This window comes from Peromyscus californicus, unplaced genomic scaffold, assembly GCF_007827085.1.
Source record: "Peromyscus californicus insignis strain IS unplaced genomic scaffold, ASM782708v3 Scaffold_20__1_contigs__length_68692818, whole genome shotgun sequence".
Taxonomy (NCBI): Eukaryota; Metazoa; Chordata; class Mammalia; order Rodentia; family Cricetidae; genus Peromyscus; species Peromyscus californicus.
The window spans coordinates 23,963,489-23,981,496 of record NW_026294503.1 but is presented as its reverse complement, the minus strand read 5'-3'; the positions used below and the strand labels follow the sequence as shown (position 1 = coordinate 23,981,496).

The 18,008-nt window shown below is 42.5% G+C and overlaps 1 protein-coding gene across 2 annotated transcripts in view; it reads right to left on the bottom strand.

Annotated features, from left to right (window-relative positions):
* The window catches only part of Tbc1d31 (TBC1 domain family member 31), a 65,864-nt gene that overhangs the window by 40,227 nt on the left and 7,629 nt on the right, over positions 1–18,008 (bottom strand). Inside the window, exons 3-5 of one of the 2 annotated variants that reach the window (XM_052747838.1) lie at positions 15,287–15,402; positions 11,337–11,515; positions 2,752–2,903 (exon numbers count right to left, since the gene is read on the bottom strand). In XM_052747838.1, the coding sequence (XP_052603798.1) occupies positions 2,752–2,903; positions 11,337–11,515; positions 15,287–15,402 (447 nt within the window). Of the gene's footprint in view, positions 1–2,751; positions 2,904–11,336; positions 11,516–15,286; positions 15,403–18,008 lie in introns of those variants that run through there. The other variant, XM_052747839.1, reaches the window with a different exon arrangement.

The window sequence follows — 18,008 nt, the reverse complement described above, 5'->3', positions numbered from 1 at the left end:
TGCATACATGATATGTGCACCACGTATCTGCCTGGTGCCCTTGGAGGCCAGAAGAGGGCTCTGGTTCCCCTGGAACTGGAGTTATGGGTGGATGTGAATCACCATGTAGGTGCTGGGAACCTGTGTTCTCTGCAGGAAGAAGGCAAACAAAGAAATGAACTTGACGCCAGCTAGAGGGAAACTCTGTACAGCTTCAGTAGAGGCCACAGAAGCTGGGAAGAAGACTTGCTCACTGAATGACATGAAGAGATCAACCAATGCAGGAAGATCTGGAGAAATTCTCCATGTGCCAGTAAAAGTGCAGAGGAAGGAATGCAATTCTTATATAGGAGAGTAAGAAACCACTCAAGTATGAGGAGAGCAGAGGGAAGGGAGAAGAAGAGAGGGAGGCCTGTGGCAGGTGACATCCTGGGTAACAAGGCAGGAGGGTGGATTTTACTGAGGGCAGCGGAAAGTCCAAAAGGGAATGAATAAGAAAAGTGATGGGACCCAGTGTAATGGTGAGCCAACTCCACTCTAGGAGTTTGGCAGAGACACATTTAGGAAGTAGGAATAAAGACAGAGACCAACCGGTATATTACTGTCTCTGAAAGAGGCTAGGGTGGCTTGGATTAGGGTAAGAATTCTATGCCAGTGAACAAAAACCATGAATAATTCAATACACAGTTTGGTAGAGTTGGTGAGATTTCCTAAGGCCTAAGAAGTGGGGAAATTCGATAAACTATCTCCTAGTCATCCACTGGGATGGTTTATAAAGAATGACCAGTCATTCTTTATAACCATCATTTCTGACCACATTAAACTCACTCTTTAGAGAAATAGCTGAGTGTAGGCTTGGAACAATCTGGAACACTTAGACACACCAGAGAGCCCAGCAGCTCTGGCAGTACCACAGATGACTGAGGAGGCAGTATCAAAAGGATTTAAAACAAATTTGAAGAGGGTCCCGCTGGTCAGAAATGAGAGAACCGGGCATCACTAAAACTCTTAACTAGCATGGCTTGAAACTTCCCAATAACAGTAAATCCATGAGTTTCAAAAGATTAATGATCGAAAAAAAAGAGTTCAATGGCCATTTGGAAGATGCCACTAAACTAATGCATTACTTTGAAAACTGTTTTTTTTAAAAAAAAAAAGAGAGAGAGAGAGACGCACTAGGGAGGCTGAGACAGGAGGATTGAGTTTAAGGAATGCCTATGCTACAAAGTAAGATCCTGTCTCAAAAACAAATACAAACAAGCAAAACCCAAAATAACAAAAAAACAACAGAGGAAAACAGGGGTGGGGACCAATTTGCCCTTCCACTATTTTCCATAAGCTATGTCAAAGTACAAACGGCAGCAACACGAGGACATTTGCTTTTACAGTTTCTAATTTGTAAGTGAACAGCACCAGAAGCAGACGAGAAGGACTAATAGGAAAGGAACTAGTTAGTGAGGGGGCGTTACAGAACTAGAGCTATTAGTAAGCCAAGAGTGAAAGAGCGAGATCATCTAATAAACTGAGGAAGGGCAACAGAATTGCACAGCATTACTGTTCTAGTACCTCAGCCACGCTGGGGGAGTTGTGATTACAATTTCCACCCAAGTCCCCGGAGACAGTGGCCTAAGCTGCTCCCGATGAAAGCGCACACGCCGCCATGTCTTCCTCCCTTTACCTAGGTCAGGCCTCGTTTTCAGGAAATACAGGGGTAAGCAGTGTGCCGGGGACACAGACAACAAAGATCACACTGAGCAGCACATGGACACAGAGCAAGATCAGATTTATAGAAACAATTGCTCTCACACCTTCTCCCCACCGTGTGTGTGTGTGTGTGTGTGTGTGTGTGTGTGTGTGTGTGTGTGTGTAGATATAGGTGCATGTGGAGGCTGAAAGATACTCTCTCTCTGAAACAGGCTCTCCATAGCCTGGAACTCACCACAACATCTAGGCTGGCTGGCCAGTGAACCCTACAGACCTGCTTGTCAGTAACTTCCCAGTGGTGTGATTACAAGAATATGCTACCACATCTAGCTTTAAAAAACAACAACAACAAAAACCCATGGGTTTTAAGGACTGAATTCAAATCTCCAAGTCCTTGCAAATATTTACTGATTGAGCAATTTACCCAGCCCTCTACAAGAAAACTACAAGGAAAAAACTTGAGCTGCACCAACCAAACAAGATGTGGAAAGCTTGCTGTGCCCCTAATTGGAGCCCAGCTGTCATCAGCACCAGCTATTAGGCAAAGCACAGACATCAGAGCAATGCCTACATGACAATCTTAAGGAACGCTTGTTAATTTGTAAAAATCTGATACTAATAGTATGGTATGTTCCCCAAAGGTAGAAATACACATGGAAATATTTGCCAACGAAATGATACAGTAAGCTTTGCTCCTGAATAATACAACAGAGAAAAGGACAGAGACAGAAACAGGACCAGAATCACAGCTGGTGAGTCCTCAGCAGTTCATACATTCCTCAATTTTCATATATACTTCAAAGTATGCACAGCAGCCAGTCAGTAGTGGTGCACACATTTAATCCCAGTACTCGAGAGGCAGGGGTAAGCCAGTGTGGTCTATAGAGCTAGTTCTAGGACAACTAGAGCTACAGAGAAACCTGTCTTGAAAAACCAAAGTTTGTATAATAAAGTAAAGCAAAAAGTCTGTAGATCACATCTAATTCTGGAGGAATTTTTTTCCTCAAGATTCTGAATGAAAATTTAGAATTTTTTAATAGAAGCTAAATTCTTAAAAATGTCCATTACCTGGTCACAGCAAACACTTTGTATAGGATGCTAGAGCCTTCAGGTGGAGCTGGCAATTGGTACTTGCAAAACAGAGTATCACACTCCCAGGCAAAGATGGAGTTGTCTTTAAAACAGCTGAGGATTGTGTTACTGAATGGGAGAAAGAAAACCTAGAGACAGAGAAGAACACCTTTCACTTTGGGTCCACACAGTCCTCTTAAATTTAAAACTATACACAGTCATTTTCTCTCTACTTATACTAGAGAAAATACATTTTAATATATGATAGCATAATACCAGTATTCATAAGCTATAATTAACAAAAATAAATGACAAACCCTTTCAGCTAAAACATTGACAATGATGAAATACACAAAATTCTAAATAACAATTAAAAATTTTTTCAGCTTATATTTAAAAATTCTGATGAAAATTAGATACCTCTGAATCAAATGTTTTACAGCTAGTAAACCTATTTATATACATACACAAATTACACATGTATTTACGACGATACAGTCGCCTGCCTATTGTCCCACAGATGTACCGAAGATGAAGTTTACGTTACCTAGCAGCATGTTGTAAAGCTGTAGCACAATTCACTACTCAAATGTGTGACGATGGCAGGGTTAACAGACCTGCAGTGCTGGATGTATTCAGTGGGAAGCAGGATGTACAGGACCTAACATGATAATAATAAGTGATGCTTCCAGTTCACACATCTACACTGCCTTTACTCACTACTTTAGATCATAATCCTCCCACTTTCTTAAGTGTGCTGTTTCACACTGGCGACAGCTTCAGACATTCATGCTCACGTTTCATGACTACATCAAGAGTCCTCACAGAGTGACCGACCTGCACCATCTAGACTGTGTAAGTATGTTCCCATGTTCACACAACAATACTGTTCAACAATGCATCTCTCAAAACAACCACATCGTTCAGGGATTATGATCCTATATTCAGATGAACACTATTAAAAACATTAACCATGCTAAAGAACACTACATGTCAGTGGAAGCCTAGGGGAGGCTCTGTCACAGTCTGCTGCTAGACAAGATAATGCAACACGCCTCAAAAGCCTTAGAAGCATCCCTCCTGGACCAGCCAACTAATTTATAAGAGTAAGTCCTCTGGGAATAACTGAAAAAGTGAAGATAAATGTAAATATTATGTATACAAGTAAAATGAAAGTCTATCTACAACCACATTTTATTAGAGATGTAATTTACTTAATGGACAACTGAGGGTGGAATCCATTGATAGCAGAGCTGAAAAGGGCATCTTTTATCTATTTCCCACTGTTCTGTTACATAAGCTTTAACCAGTCTCTTTTTGAATACAAAAGTTTTGCTAGGGCTAGGGGTGTGGTTGTGGCTCAACAGTAGAGTGATTGTCTAGCATGAAGGAGGCCCCTGATTCCATCCCTAGCACCCCAGAACAAAATGCAAAACACTGAAATTGATCACTGACAGCTCAATATAACTCTCTGAATTTATCTGCATAAAACGCATATATGTGTGTGTGTATACACACATATATACATGTATATGGAATAAAGCACTATGAAATGTAACAGTCAAGGTCATTGTCAATAAGACACACAAAAGCCTAACTAAAGTACATAAGATGCCAACAGAGCCCGATGGGAAGGGCCAGATCCTCACTTGTGCTCAGCTCACACTGCCACAGGCCATCCCTGGACCTTCTGATACAGACTCACTATGTGAGAAGATTTATAACACGGTCTTAGAGAATCTGCAATGAATATATTACAATCCATAATGAACACATTAAGACACTTTCAAAACCGGTATCAAAAAGTGACTTCAGAAAATTCGTATTTTAATTAGCAGTCATTTTTTTTTTTTTGTAGAAAAGTAATAAAGTTTATTCCTACTGGGAGAAGCAAAGGCTTAAAAGTTAATGAGCATCAACTGCTATTTTAGGTGAATAGCTGTGATAAGATTATTGCCGGCATGATTATTCATTACCAGATTTGTGATTTTAATTGCTAGATTTTAATGATTATAAAATTGTTCCTAATGAAACATGTCATTATTATTTAGATAATGTCATCTCCTGACAACATTAAGTGCTTAGAAAAAAACTTCAAGAACTTAAGGAAATGCACAGGAGGGGACAGCTGAGCTCCAGGGGCTGGACTTGCTTCCTCGTGGAATATGAAAACTCCAGCCTTCTGTGTTTGCCATCTTCTGTTGCCATGACAAAAGACTGTTGGCTAGGTAATTTGTAAGGAAACCAATGCAGTTAGCTCACAGTTCTGGAGGCTGAGAGCGCATTGCTGCTCCTGCTGGGCTCTGGTGAGTCTCTGGCTGCATCACCACACAGCATCACAGTGGCAGTGTCTGCAGACGGAGGAATCGTGGAGACCCGTAGGAAGCCAGAGGCTTTCTCTCAAATTCTGTCACCTTCCTTTCTGCCTTCCCTTCTTTCTCTTGGGGTTCCTAAGAATACTGAATCCTCTCAGGTGGTGGTTCTCAACCTCCTGATGCTGCGACCCCTTAATACAGTTCCTCATGTTGTGGTGACCCCCAACCATAAAATTATTTTCATTGCTACTTCATAATCATAATTTTGCTACTGTTATGAATCGTAATGTAAATATCTGGTATGCAGTGTATCTGATATGTGACCCCTGTGAAAGGGTCATTCAACTCCCAAAGTGGTTGTGGCCCACAGGCTGAGATGCACCACTCTAAGGGTAGACTATCTTAAAGGTTCTGCTGGGCACCAACACGACCACATCTGGACACATTTCCAGCACACATCTTTGGGAGACAAGCACACTCAATCCAGCATTTGCTGGTCAGTTTGAGGAGGTGTATGAAGGCTTATCAAAAATTAAGAAATTCTGGCCTTCTCTGTGGTAGAAGTCTTGCCTACCATGTGCAACACTCTGTGTTTGATCCCTAGCACCGAGAAACTAAAAGACAGACCCGAAGCCAAAGATGGCAGCACATTGCCGTAATCCCAGCATGCCAAGGCTGAGGCAGGATAGCAGTTAAGAACAGCCTAGGCTAAATAGTGAGACCTTATTTCAAAACCAAAACCAAAACCAGAACAACACAACAACCCAGGACAGTAATAGTAACAAAATGGAAGCCAGGTGTAATATTTTTTTTTTTTTTTGGTTTTTCGAGACAGGGTTTCTCTGTGTAGCTTTGCGCCTCTCCTGGAACTCACTTGGTAGCCCAGGCTGGCCTCTAACTCACAGAGATCCGCCTGCCTCTGCCTCCCGAGTGCTGGGATTAAAGGCATGCGCCACCACTGCCCGGCAATATTTTACAGAAATTATTAAGGAGTGTTCACTGTATAGAGACTGACATATAAGAACCTTCGTTATGAACCATTTTCTGACAGATGTCATAAAGGGTTTTCCCATATATATTGAACAAAAGTAATCATGGATACAAGGATATATTCCCAACTCCTAACTGAAGAACTGAATGTAACTCAGCATCACAAGAACCCTGAGTTACTAATCTGAAGAGGTGTAACTAGTTTACCTCTGTAATTTAAGCGGAACCTTCATTGACATTGATGACACAGACTCTCAAAGAAACTTTGGGCCTTTCCCTATGCCGTAAATGTCATAATGGCACCTTCAATCAATCTAAAAGCGTGTCCCACTATGTGTTTCTGTGACAGGTTCCAATTAAATCACAGTACAGTACTATGGACTGCTTTGCGGTAGTCGGGTTTGGAGTCAGAGCGCAACCATTTTATAAGCTATGTGACACTGGACGAGTTACTTAATGACTCTGAATTTCAGTTCGTCCTTTTGGAGAGCAGCATGCTGTTTAGGATCTTTTTTTGTTTTGTTTTTTTGTTTTTCAAGACAGGGTTTCTCTGTGTAGCTTTGCGCCTTTCCTAGAACTCACTTGGTAGCTCACAGAGATCCGCCTGCCTCTGCCTCCCAAGTGCTGGGATTAAAGGCGTGCGCCACCACCGCCCGGCAGTTTAGGATTATTTAAGATGAAAAATAGCTAATAAGTCGGTCCTGGCGGAGCTTGCTTGCATAATCTCAGCACTCGGGAGCCTAGGGCAAGAAGGTCAAGAGCTGGAGGCCAGCTGGACCCCACTTTCAGCTCTACACTCAGCTGCACAGCCAGATTCTGTCGTAGAAAGGAAGGAAGGAGGGAAGGGAGTTAGCTGCATGCTAGGCATTCAGCAACTGGCATCTCTTACTGCCCGTTTCTGTTCTTTGTTTAAGATGAGGTTCTCACGAAGTTGCCTGGGCTGGCTTTGAATTCAAAATTCCCCAGAGGGTAAAGGCCCTTGCCACCAAGTCTGGTGACCTGAGTTCAATTCCCAGGACCCACGTGGTGGAAGAAAAAACTGACTCCTGGAAATTGTTCTCTGACCTCCACGTGTACGTCATGGAAAGCTTGTGCATGTGCGTGCACATGCAATAAATACATGGATGCAAAATCTATTTTAAAAATACTGCATTATATTTAAAAAGTCATCCTGCTTCAGCCTCTGGAGCATTTGAGATGAGGGTGTGCACCACTGTGCCTGGCGGGCTTTTAATTGCTGCTATACTACACACAAAATGCAGTGGAAAGAAGTTTGGGGTGGCAGTCCTTCAAAAGCACCTCAAGAGGCTGGCTGGAGGCACAGCTCCTCCCTCAGCAGGGAGGGCACTGGCCTAACACATGGTCCTAGGTTTACCGCCACCCCACCCCACCCCAGGAAATAGCCCACAACACCAAGAACGACAAAGAACGCTGGACTCAAAGGTCCACGGTCACTTTTCTGGACGTCTTAGGAACACAGATGTTTCAGACTTAGCGTTATTACCACCTTAAGAAGGTGCTGCAAGACGACACCTGCCACAACAGGATGTGGTCTGGCCGGCAGCGCATCCTCGGATACATTCATGCTCTGGACTGTGCCACTTCAGTTCAGATCGGGCTGCCAGTTAACTAAGGTCAGATCATCTTTTGATATAAACTGAATTGAACACCTCTAATTTTCAAAATTATTAGTAAAGAATTGTGCACCTACAGCTCAAAAGAAAAATACGTTACTATCTAGATTTAAAGAATACATCTAGAGCCAGGCGGTGGTGGTGCATACCTTTAATCCCAGCACTTGGGAGGCAGAGCCCGGCGGATCTCTTTGAGTTCAAGGCCAGCCTGGTCTTTAGAGCGAGATCTAAGACAGGCACCAAAACTACACAGAGAAACTGTCTCGAAACCCCCCCCCCCCCCAAATTCATCTAGAGAGAAGCTCAGAGTGTAGCATAGTTGGCGGAGGGCTTGCCTACCATGCATGAAGCCCTGGGTTCAAGCTCTAGCACCGAATAAACTGAGCATGGTGGCATCCCTGTGATCCTAGCACACTGGAGGCAGAGGCAGGAAAATCAAGTTCAAGGCCATCATTAGCTATAGTGAGTTCAAGGCCAGCATGGGCTATGTTAACTTGCCCCAAACACATACATACATACATACATACATACATACATACATACATACATACATAGCAGTTTTACTAAGCACTGTGTAAAGTACTGCATATATATCACCTTAAACAATGAAGTCAAGTCTGAGGTAGGCACAGCTACTATTCTGATCTTACACTGGCTAAAATACCACGTGGAGAAGATTACCAGGAATCTACCGAAGCCTTGAGACTAAGTTCCTGCTTTTAAGAAATATCAGAGAACAGGATACAAGTTAAACAGTGATGGGACGGGAGGACCCATGCAGGCTATGAGGCCTCTCCCGAGGCGACTGATCTTTAAAAAAACTGGTGTCACAGACAAGCAAAATGGGACACTGTTTAGATGAAAAGTGCCATTATGAGATTAACATCATAGTGAAAGGATCATCAATGTAAATAAAGGTCCCGTTTAAATTACAAAATCAAAACCTGGAATAAAAATATCCTGTCAGTTAAAATTCGATCAGAATTAAAGTTTTATTTTGAAGACTGGGTTACATTTAGCTTCCATTTCCAACACTGTACACCAGGAACAGAAACTATTTGGCCATCTCCAAATTTTGCATAGCCCAGGAGTGAAGAATATTTTTATTATTTATTCTTTTTTTTTTATTTTTATATTTTAATGGCTGGCCTGTAACTGGCTACACAGATCAGGTTGGCCTTAACTTAAGGCAATCCTGGGGCCTCCTGAGTGCTTAGACTACAGGCCTAGGCTGCACAGCAGGCTATTTTACATGTTTAAACAGTTTCATTTTAAAGGGCTATATAATCTTGGTTTCGTACTATATTTATCTTTGTGCATGAGTGTTTTTGTGTGTGCACACATGTGACTGCACACACAGGGTGGTAAGAGGACAGTTTGCAGGAGTCATTTCTCTCTGTCCATCCCGTGGGTCCCAGGGATCCGATCCAGGTTGTCAAGCCCGGTGGTAAGTGCCCTTCTTGCCCAGCCATTCTGTTTGCCCAACTATCTCTTTTGTAAAGAAACAGTTTGCTGGTAACTTCTAGACTACGGGGTTCCATTATTTTGCGATATATTTACATGCATGCATCACGGTACACACGTACACACTGTTTCTCTCTCTAACTGGATTCTCATACCACTAAAATCTGGAGACGTTTTTCACTAAACGTCTGCGTGACCAGTGTTCACACTGGCATCCATGCTAAGAGCACAAGGCTCCTGTCACTGTTCCACAGCCATCTCCACTGAGGGCTCAACTCCCACTCCTCTCTCCGCTGTGGGAGTTAAATTCCATTTAAGTGCTAAAGCAATTAAAGAAGAAAAGACCTACTAAGACATTTGGTTCATGTCCCTAATGAATATGCTGCCTACAACTTCCATCTTCTTTTTAATTATTAAAAGCACGCTAAAGAACTCTGGGATTTCCATGGAGACCGTGTGATCAATTTTTGGTTGACATGCACTATTGGCTGCTCATGTTAATAACGAAGAGAATAAAGGCAACACCACATTACAACACAGCCTAAATAACGCAATTAATCTCACAGGAGACACAGATACTACTAAAAATAGTATTTAGCTAATCAGAGAAAAAAATACTGAACATGGAAAGCAAAATAAATGACTCTTTTAAAAGGTAGTATATTTACATATAGAGTACTAATTAGTGATTAAAAGGGACTAGTGATTAAAAATACACAAAAATACATAAAAAAGAAATGATTACCAAATAGTTCAATTTATATGAGTTTTATAATAGAAAAACCAAACCGTAGTAAAAAAATATCAGAAATACCCGTGAAAGGCTATGACGATAAGCAGTGACGGGAAAGATCCAGTGCCCCCTGCAGAGTGGCTTCCCACATACTATGTAATTATGAACTGAGAAACGAACATGAGGAACGTAATAAAATAAGAAGAATTCAATGCGTGGGATTGTTGGCTATACCCAAATGGACTTTCAAGTTAGTATGTGTGCATGCAATACTGCATCCAGGTTTGTTTGGAGCACGCCACCCTCCTCTGCCCACCCTTCAGTTCACGGGTTGGCAGTCACTCTGGTGATTAAACGTTAGAGACAGTGACTTCACGGACCTTGACTGGCCGACTGCCTTGCTTTATTTTGGCTTTATTTATCTGGACACCTAAGAGGATGTATGTTATATGTTATATTTGGTCAGCTTACTCCTAAAAAATTTGGCTTCACTCTGCAGGGATTTTACTCTCATGTTAAATTTTTTTTCCTCTAAATTTAAGAAGGAGTGGCCACTGCTACCAGCAAAAGTCACAAGACAGCTAAAACTTATTGTTTGGTTAAGATGTGATAGTTCTGAACCCAAATATTAGTGGGAATAACCTGGATTAATTAAATGAACACAATGCTGTCTGAACAGCTTTGGTTATTCCCACTGTGTGAGCTGCCATCATGGAAGAGTCAACTCAATATACACTCACCTTTAATAACTTTTACATGGAAAAAAAAAAGAATCCTCAATAAAAAAAAAACATCTCCTTTGTGGAAAAAAAAAAAAGAAAAGAAAGGAAGAAAGGATATGATAAAATTTTATCAGGCAACAGTAAAGATCATCCCACACAGGTCACAAGTGTACACATCTGTCACACTCACCAAATGATGTGTAGGCATTTCATGTGTAAATATTCTATCAACAAATAATTCAACCATGATTGATTAAATGCAGGCTTAAGTACTTAAGTACAATGATGTTTGCATTTAAATAAATTTACTTTAAAATAACAATCAATGACCAGAGGGAGAGATGATCAATCATATACTAACATGTAACAAACTGCACAGTACAGTAACATGTTAATGAAGGACTCTAGATGACAAGTATCCGTGTTCAATATGAAGTTCTTATAAATCTGCTGTATGTTTAAGGTTGTTGATAGCAAAATTGGAAAAGGGTTCACAACTAAAACATCTTAAAATCTGTCACTTCCCACAGTGGCAGTTTCACGGCTATAATAATTTAAAAGAAGAATTTCGGTGTTCTGAGTTAATCCCGACTATCTAGTCTGCCTGCGCTCTCCTGTGAGATCACAGCTACTGAAGACACACAGAATCATCCGACTCCGTCCCCCTGAATCCCGAGACCAAGCAAACAGCGGGAAAAGCACAGAACAGGACACCACTGCTAACCTTCTGTATCCCCACAGACTGGCGGATGTTCAGCTTTCTTTTCCTCTGGAAAGTATCCAAGTCCCAGAGCTGAGCTGTGTCCGAGGAAGTAGTGATGGCGTATCTTCCGGACGCGTGCACAGAGATCGAACACACTGATGATTCATGTCCTCTCATCCAGCTAACCAGCTCCTTGGTGACTGAGGTAACAGTGAGATTGTTACGTGTAAAGTATCACTCACTGATAAACAAAACGCTATTCATAAACACTATTTGTGGGCTAACCCAACTAATGGACAGGGACACAAAGGCACCTCCTTTAACACTGGCAACGATGGGAGCCTGTGGGTAACGTTTACCACAGGGATGTCAGTAACATACAATCACAGATACTCCCTAGGAGACCTACTCAGGGCGAAGAGTAGTCTCAGTGAGGACTAGAGCTTGGGTACCGTCCCATGGCAACAGCTTGATGTTGCAGTATGGCATATCTGCGTCTCTGTTTTACAAATAGTTTGAGGCTATAGTCTATAGACGGGAAGAGGGGAAGTGACTAGACAGGGCTGTAACAATCCAGACAAGAAACGGGAGCTTACACTAAGAAATTGGCAAAGGAAAAAAGGAGCACATTCAAAAGCTATCATGCTAGAGAGATACCACCGACGCACTGAGCTATGGGCTCCAGTGGTTCCAGCTCAGCTATCAGCAGCTGCTGATGCTGTGACATCATGTGATAGTGCACAAAGAAGAACAGAGTTAGCACGGTGAGGAAAGGGCAAATTTGATTTAAATAACTAAGTGTGCCAAGCATAGTAACACACACTTGGGAGGTTGAGGCAGGGGTTGACTGTAAGTTTCAAGTCAGCTTGGACAGCATAGTGAATATGAGGCCATTTCTGACAACACAGAGAGATCCTATTTCAGAAGAAAGAAATCAAGCCACACAGATAATCAAAACTGAAATGAATTTGGGCCAGGCGTGCTGGCTCAGCACATAGCAGTCTAAAGTGGAGGAGCTGAGTCTGAAGCCTGGGCTCCACAGCGAATTCCACATCAGCTGGGACTACACAGCAGAACTGTTTCAATACATAAATAAATACTACTAAAAGGTTTGACTTTGAGGTAGTCGTGTGTCTGTGTGTCTGTCTGTGTGTGCAGAGAAAACAGTTTGGTAAAGCAAATAGCATTGCCACTGAGGAACTAAATCTGAGTTTTATTTTATCCTCACACTTGTGTGAATGTTTCTAAATTGTCAATATTGTATCACTTTTGTGATCCAGATTCTTCCTCCCAGAAAGAGTGGAAGTGAGGAGAGAAAGAGAGCAAGATAGAAATCTTGAAAACACTAAGATACAAAGTAGGTCAGAACTGAAGACAGAGCAACGAGTTCCTTGGGGAAACAGCAGTTTCCCAACACCAGCCTAATGCCCGTGACTGCTCTCGTTCCTTCCTCTTGTTCTGCAGTGAAATGTGAAAAGGGGGGAAACACTGTGAGCTTTTCATAAGCTACATTTAAACCACCACTTTTCAATTCAGTACTGTCCCTCTCAGCCTAGGCTGGAAAAATTTCCCCTTTTTTATGAAGTGCAACTTTCTTTCTGCTATTGAGTAGAAAATTCAAAGCTGGCCAACGAAGCTGTAGTTCTTGGTCTAGAGGTGGAGCCTGTGAGATCTGTCCCTTTCAGGCTACCATGGCTAGTGTGTCCCTGCTCAGGCTTCTTTAGGCAGCCATGGTGAGGTATCATGGGTGCAGCAGCTTCCCCGGCATTTCTAGGAGACTTGGTCTCCTATCTGACTTCCTGGTCAATCCCAAGGTTGGTTTGTTTGACTGGTTGGTTTTTAGAGACAAGGTTTCTCTGTGCAACAACCCTGGCTGCGCTGGAACTCACTTTGTAGACCAGGCTGGCCTTGAACAGATCTGTCTGCCTCTGCCTCCCGAGTGCTGGGATTTTTTAAAATATGGATTATGGGACTTGAACTCAGGTCCTCATACTTACAAAACAGGCACTATACTACGTGAGCTCTCTTTCCAGCTTCAAGCCCAAGTTTTGGGGTTTTTGTTTTGTTTTGTTTTGGTTTGGTTTTCGAGGCAGGGTTTTCTCTGTGTTGTTTTGGTGCCTGTCCTGGATCTTGCTCTGTAGACCAGGCTGGCCTCGAACTCACAGAGATCCTCCTGGCTCTGCCTCCCAAGTACTGGGATTCAAGGCGTGCACCACCGCTGCCCGGCTCAATCCCAAATTTTAAGTGCTACTGAGAAGCTGGACAGCAGGTTGAAGACCAAAACAATCAGGGGGCTTTATGACCTTGGCGACTCGGGTCTTGTTATCGTGGGATAGGAGGCACAGGAGTCATCATTTATTAATGGATGCTGTGAGGAAGCAGGATTTGCCACAGACAGACAGAAAAAGGTGACTAGGAAGCTGGGAACTGGAGATAGCATCTAAGGAACATACTGGGGTGTGGGGTTTAATGAGAGAGACTAGGCTATAAAAAGATGGAGTTAAGACAGAAGAAAATGGTGCCTTGCAAAGAAGCTAACTGTAGCACAAAGATTTAATTTCTTAATGAATTTTTGTCAAGCCGGGCGGTGGTGGCGCACGCCTTTGATCCCAGCACTTGGGAGGCAGAGGCAGGTGGATCTCTGTGAGTTCGAGACCAGCCTGGTCTCCAAAGCGAGTTCCAGGAAAGACGCAAAGCTACACAGAGAAACTCTGTCTCGAAAAACCAAAAAAAGAATTTTTGTCCTAGCATTGCTGACTGGATTTCTAGACACTACTAAAAAAGACAGTTATTTCTGCTTATTTGCATGTGGAGTACAGCATAGACATTCCAAGCTTGAATTCTGGTTGCTTTGCTTTATATTAACCTAGGACGGTAAGTTATCTCGCTGTCTCAGTTTCCCAGTCTGCAAAATGACAACAATATCCATCTCAGTTAGTTATTAGGATGAAAATAAATCAGAACATATAAATTCAGAACATAGTCCTTAGAGAAGACTTCATTGTCACTATTATTAAGACTAATGATATTTATATCTTTTTAAATATTATATACCATCAATTATTTAGTAACAAAAAATACAATTAAAATTTTTTCTTTTCACTTCTGACTGGTTTGAAGAATAAGGGGTTTAATCTATAATACTCCAGAATGCCAACTTAAAAAACATAATTAATGTGATATGAAATATATGGGATTTTGTTTGTTTGTAATTTTTGTGGGGGATAACTGTATAGTAAGGAATTTGGCCTCGAAAGACAGGTCTTGTTTTTGTCCAAACTCACGGGAAGTAATCTTGGAACTTCTGGAGTTTCCCACATGATAGGAATATCTTTATTATAATATTCAGTCGCCTCTTAGCTACAGATAAATGGCTTCTGTTAAGGACTCAGAGTTGGGGCCGGTCTTACCAGAAAGACCAGCAACATTAACAGACTGAGTATCAGGAAGGCAGGAGGATTGGAAACGGGATTCATCCACACAGGCCTGGTGATAATGGGGTGAGAGATGTTACCGTCAGATTGCCCTCACATCTACACATAGGCAACAATTCAATTAATTATGTCTGTGTGATGGAGCCTCAGTTAATACTCTTGACACCAAAGTCAGGTCATGTAGATGCTGAGAGGGAGCTCATCACAGCAGACAATGGAAGTGTTCTTTAGAAGCCTCCCAGATCCTATCCTATGCATCTCTCCCACTGGCTGGCTCTAATGTGTAGCCTATACTAAGACAATGTTTTCTTAAGTTCTGCTGAGTTTTCTAGAAGGTTATTGAAACTGAAGGTGGTTAGGAACACCGACTCTGGAAGCAGCTAACCTGAAGCAGGAATGGTCCTTGGACCCCAGGCTCGTGGCAACCTGAAGCGAGAGCAGTCTTAAACGGACTGCTCCTGAGACTACCCAGACGGTAAGGGCCTCTCAGTGTGCTAGTCTATATTTCACTCCACTTCAAAGGACAGGACTTCTTACCTGTATCAAAACATTTAATGGAATAGTCAGCTAATGCCACAAGGAACTCTGACTTCCTACGAAGATTAAAGGCCAGGGCTGTGCAAGCTTGTGCTGTTCGCTGAACAAGAGTAAACCTATTAAGAAATAAATAGCTGCATTAGTATCAGAAATTCTACCAGTGATCACAAACTTTACAATGGTGGAGTCCTGAGAGGAGAAAAATGAGACCTAGAAGATGGTGGGCCAAAAATAGACAGGAAGGTCTAAGAGACGCACTGTGAATAATGAAGGCATTCCTATCATGTGTAAATGCCACGGTTAGCTACCTCTCAGGGACTGTACTAAGGAGACTGGGTTCTACTTTTGCAGACAGGAGGCATTGCTACGTTTCTGTTAATTGAGCACAGTGGAATTACAACTGTCTTTTGGTTAGATGTTTGTGGAAGCAATGGCAATTAACAGACAGGGGCTGAGGAGAAAGGTGATTGTCTGTAAGCTCCCAGAGAAAACATCAGCCAGAGACACCAGCACACAGTGGAAAGGACACATGGGAGAGACCATGCCAAGCCAAGAGAGACCTGGCATGCGTTACACATGGGGGAAGAGAAGGACCCGGGGTTTGCAAGTGTAACAGGAAGACAAGAACAGGAATCCTAAGTGTCTGATGTGACTAAGTGAAATAATACACTGTGAGTTCTTAAGAGAGAGCTTGGCACATAATTAGAACTTCATTTACAAAACATTAAGCTTCCGAGCTTAGGAAAAAAGGGTAGGAGCTTGAGGATAGGGAATCTTAAATCTTATCCTAAAGATGTTGAGTTCAAGGCTCCTGTACAAGATTTAGAGCCATGCTGTCCAAAAAAACACTACACAAATACTACACAGGCCGAGGTGGGTGAGGAAGACTGGATGGGACCGCTGGGTTCACTGCTATTTTTAGTAAAGAGCAGAAATGATGGTTAGCAGATTTCTAACCGACTGCAGATAAACCTGTGGCTTCTCCTGAACGATCATTGAGTAAGTCACCAAGACCATGTTTCCTACATGTCCAGCACCCAGTCTTCAAAGTCCATCCACATCCTGCCAGCTGACTCACAGCACGCTTGACAGAGGGATGGGTGCAGACTCACACCTCCGCCATGCTCTTCCCTCTCTCTCCATCTGCAAGCTCTACTGCCTTTCCCAACCTTCGAGACTGTGGCTTCTCAACAGCTAAAGGCCAGTTTTGTTAGTAAACACCCCACTGGCTGCATCCAGGTTCTGTCTTTGGCAGGAACCACACAGAACTGTGCATTTACTCTATCTAGTCACACAGATTTTTACTGGTCCTATTAACTTTAATCATTTGATTTATAAAGTATGTGCCAGGTCTTTTCATTTTAACCATTATTCTGTTTCTCCTATTATTAACAATTTTGTGGTGAGGCTGGGGATATCTAGTGGCAGAGTGCTTACCTGTATAAAGCCCCAAGGTCACACCCCAGTACCGGAAGATAAAATAAATAATAAAAAAAAGAATTTGGTGGGGAGAAAGATTTTCGACTGTGCCATATTCCAGTCCGAAGTAAACAGCTGCTTGCAGCAGGAATATGTGGATTTTGATTGACATCAGAGGGTATGACACATTACTTTCACTATTTACTTTAATGCTCGAATCATCTCCACATGGGCACTCCTTCAGCTGGTTTCTGTGTCCTGGCATATCCTTACTGCTGTCTGGATAATTTTTCTATCTATGAAATATTAACAGGCTCATCCTCTACTACACCCATCGCTATTCTGAAACTGGCCATTTCTGCAAGGATCTCTGGTTTCTTTTATTAAGGGATAGCTCTTGGAATCTAAGAACTGGCCATGAGGTACATTCAGTGCTCCTGACATGTTCTGGCCCCGAGAGGACAACCCTGGGGAAGATATACATGTGTACTGTGCTCACACTCCCACAGACGTCTGTGTTTATTTCTATCTCTGCTCAGATATTCAAACCCAGAGTCATGTGACAAATCCGACTCTAATCTAAAGCCAAAGGGTTCATTTTACTTTCTTCTTTTCTTTCCATTGAGCCCTCTTCCGGTAGGAAGCCAGGTTCTTATCTTCCCAGTGTTGTCTTATTTATCAAGACTGTCTGAGCTAACTCCGCATCACTGACACTTGCCCTGTGCAGACATCCTCCCACCTTCCCACCTTGCCTCGTGGCATGGAGACTCAGAGATCAAGCCTACCTAACTGCTTCTGAACTAAACGGAAGAGGAAGGAGGATGGTGATAATCCTTTGTGGTTCTTGGAAATCAAGTTTCTAAACTGCCTAATGAAGTACCAGAACTTAACAATACATTTGCAGTCATGGAAAATTTAAGTAAAAGAAAAAGCAAGCAGAGCGGGCAAGATACCTCAGTGGGTAAAGGTGCTTGCCGTAAAGCCTATCGACCCAATTTCAGTCCCTGGGACCCACACGGTGGAAGGTGCGAATCAACTTGTGAATGTGATCCTTTGACCTGTACATGCAAGCTGTGACATGATGTGCATGCATACACATACAGACACACATACGATAAAGAAAACGCAATGTAATTTCTTTTTAATGAAAGGGGAAAAAAAAACAAGCAGTCAGGATGGTGGCTACCAGCAATGAGGAGGCCAACCCAGGCTATAAAGAGACCCTGTAAACCAGTCCTTTATCCTTTCTTCCCTCCCTTCTTCATCAGCACTGAAAGCAGCTTTCCGAGAACTCAGCAGCACT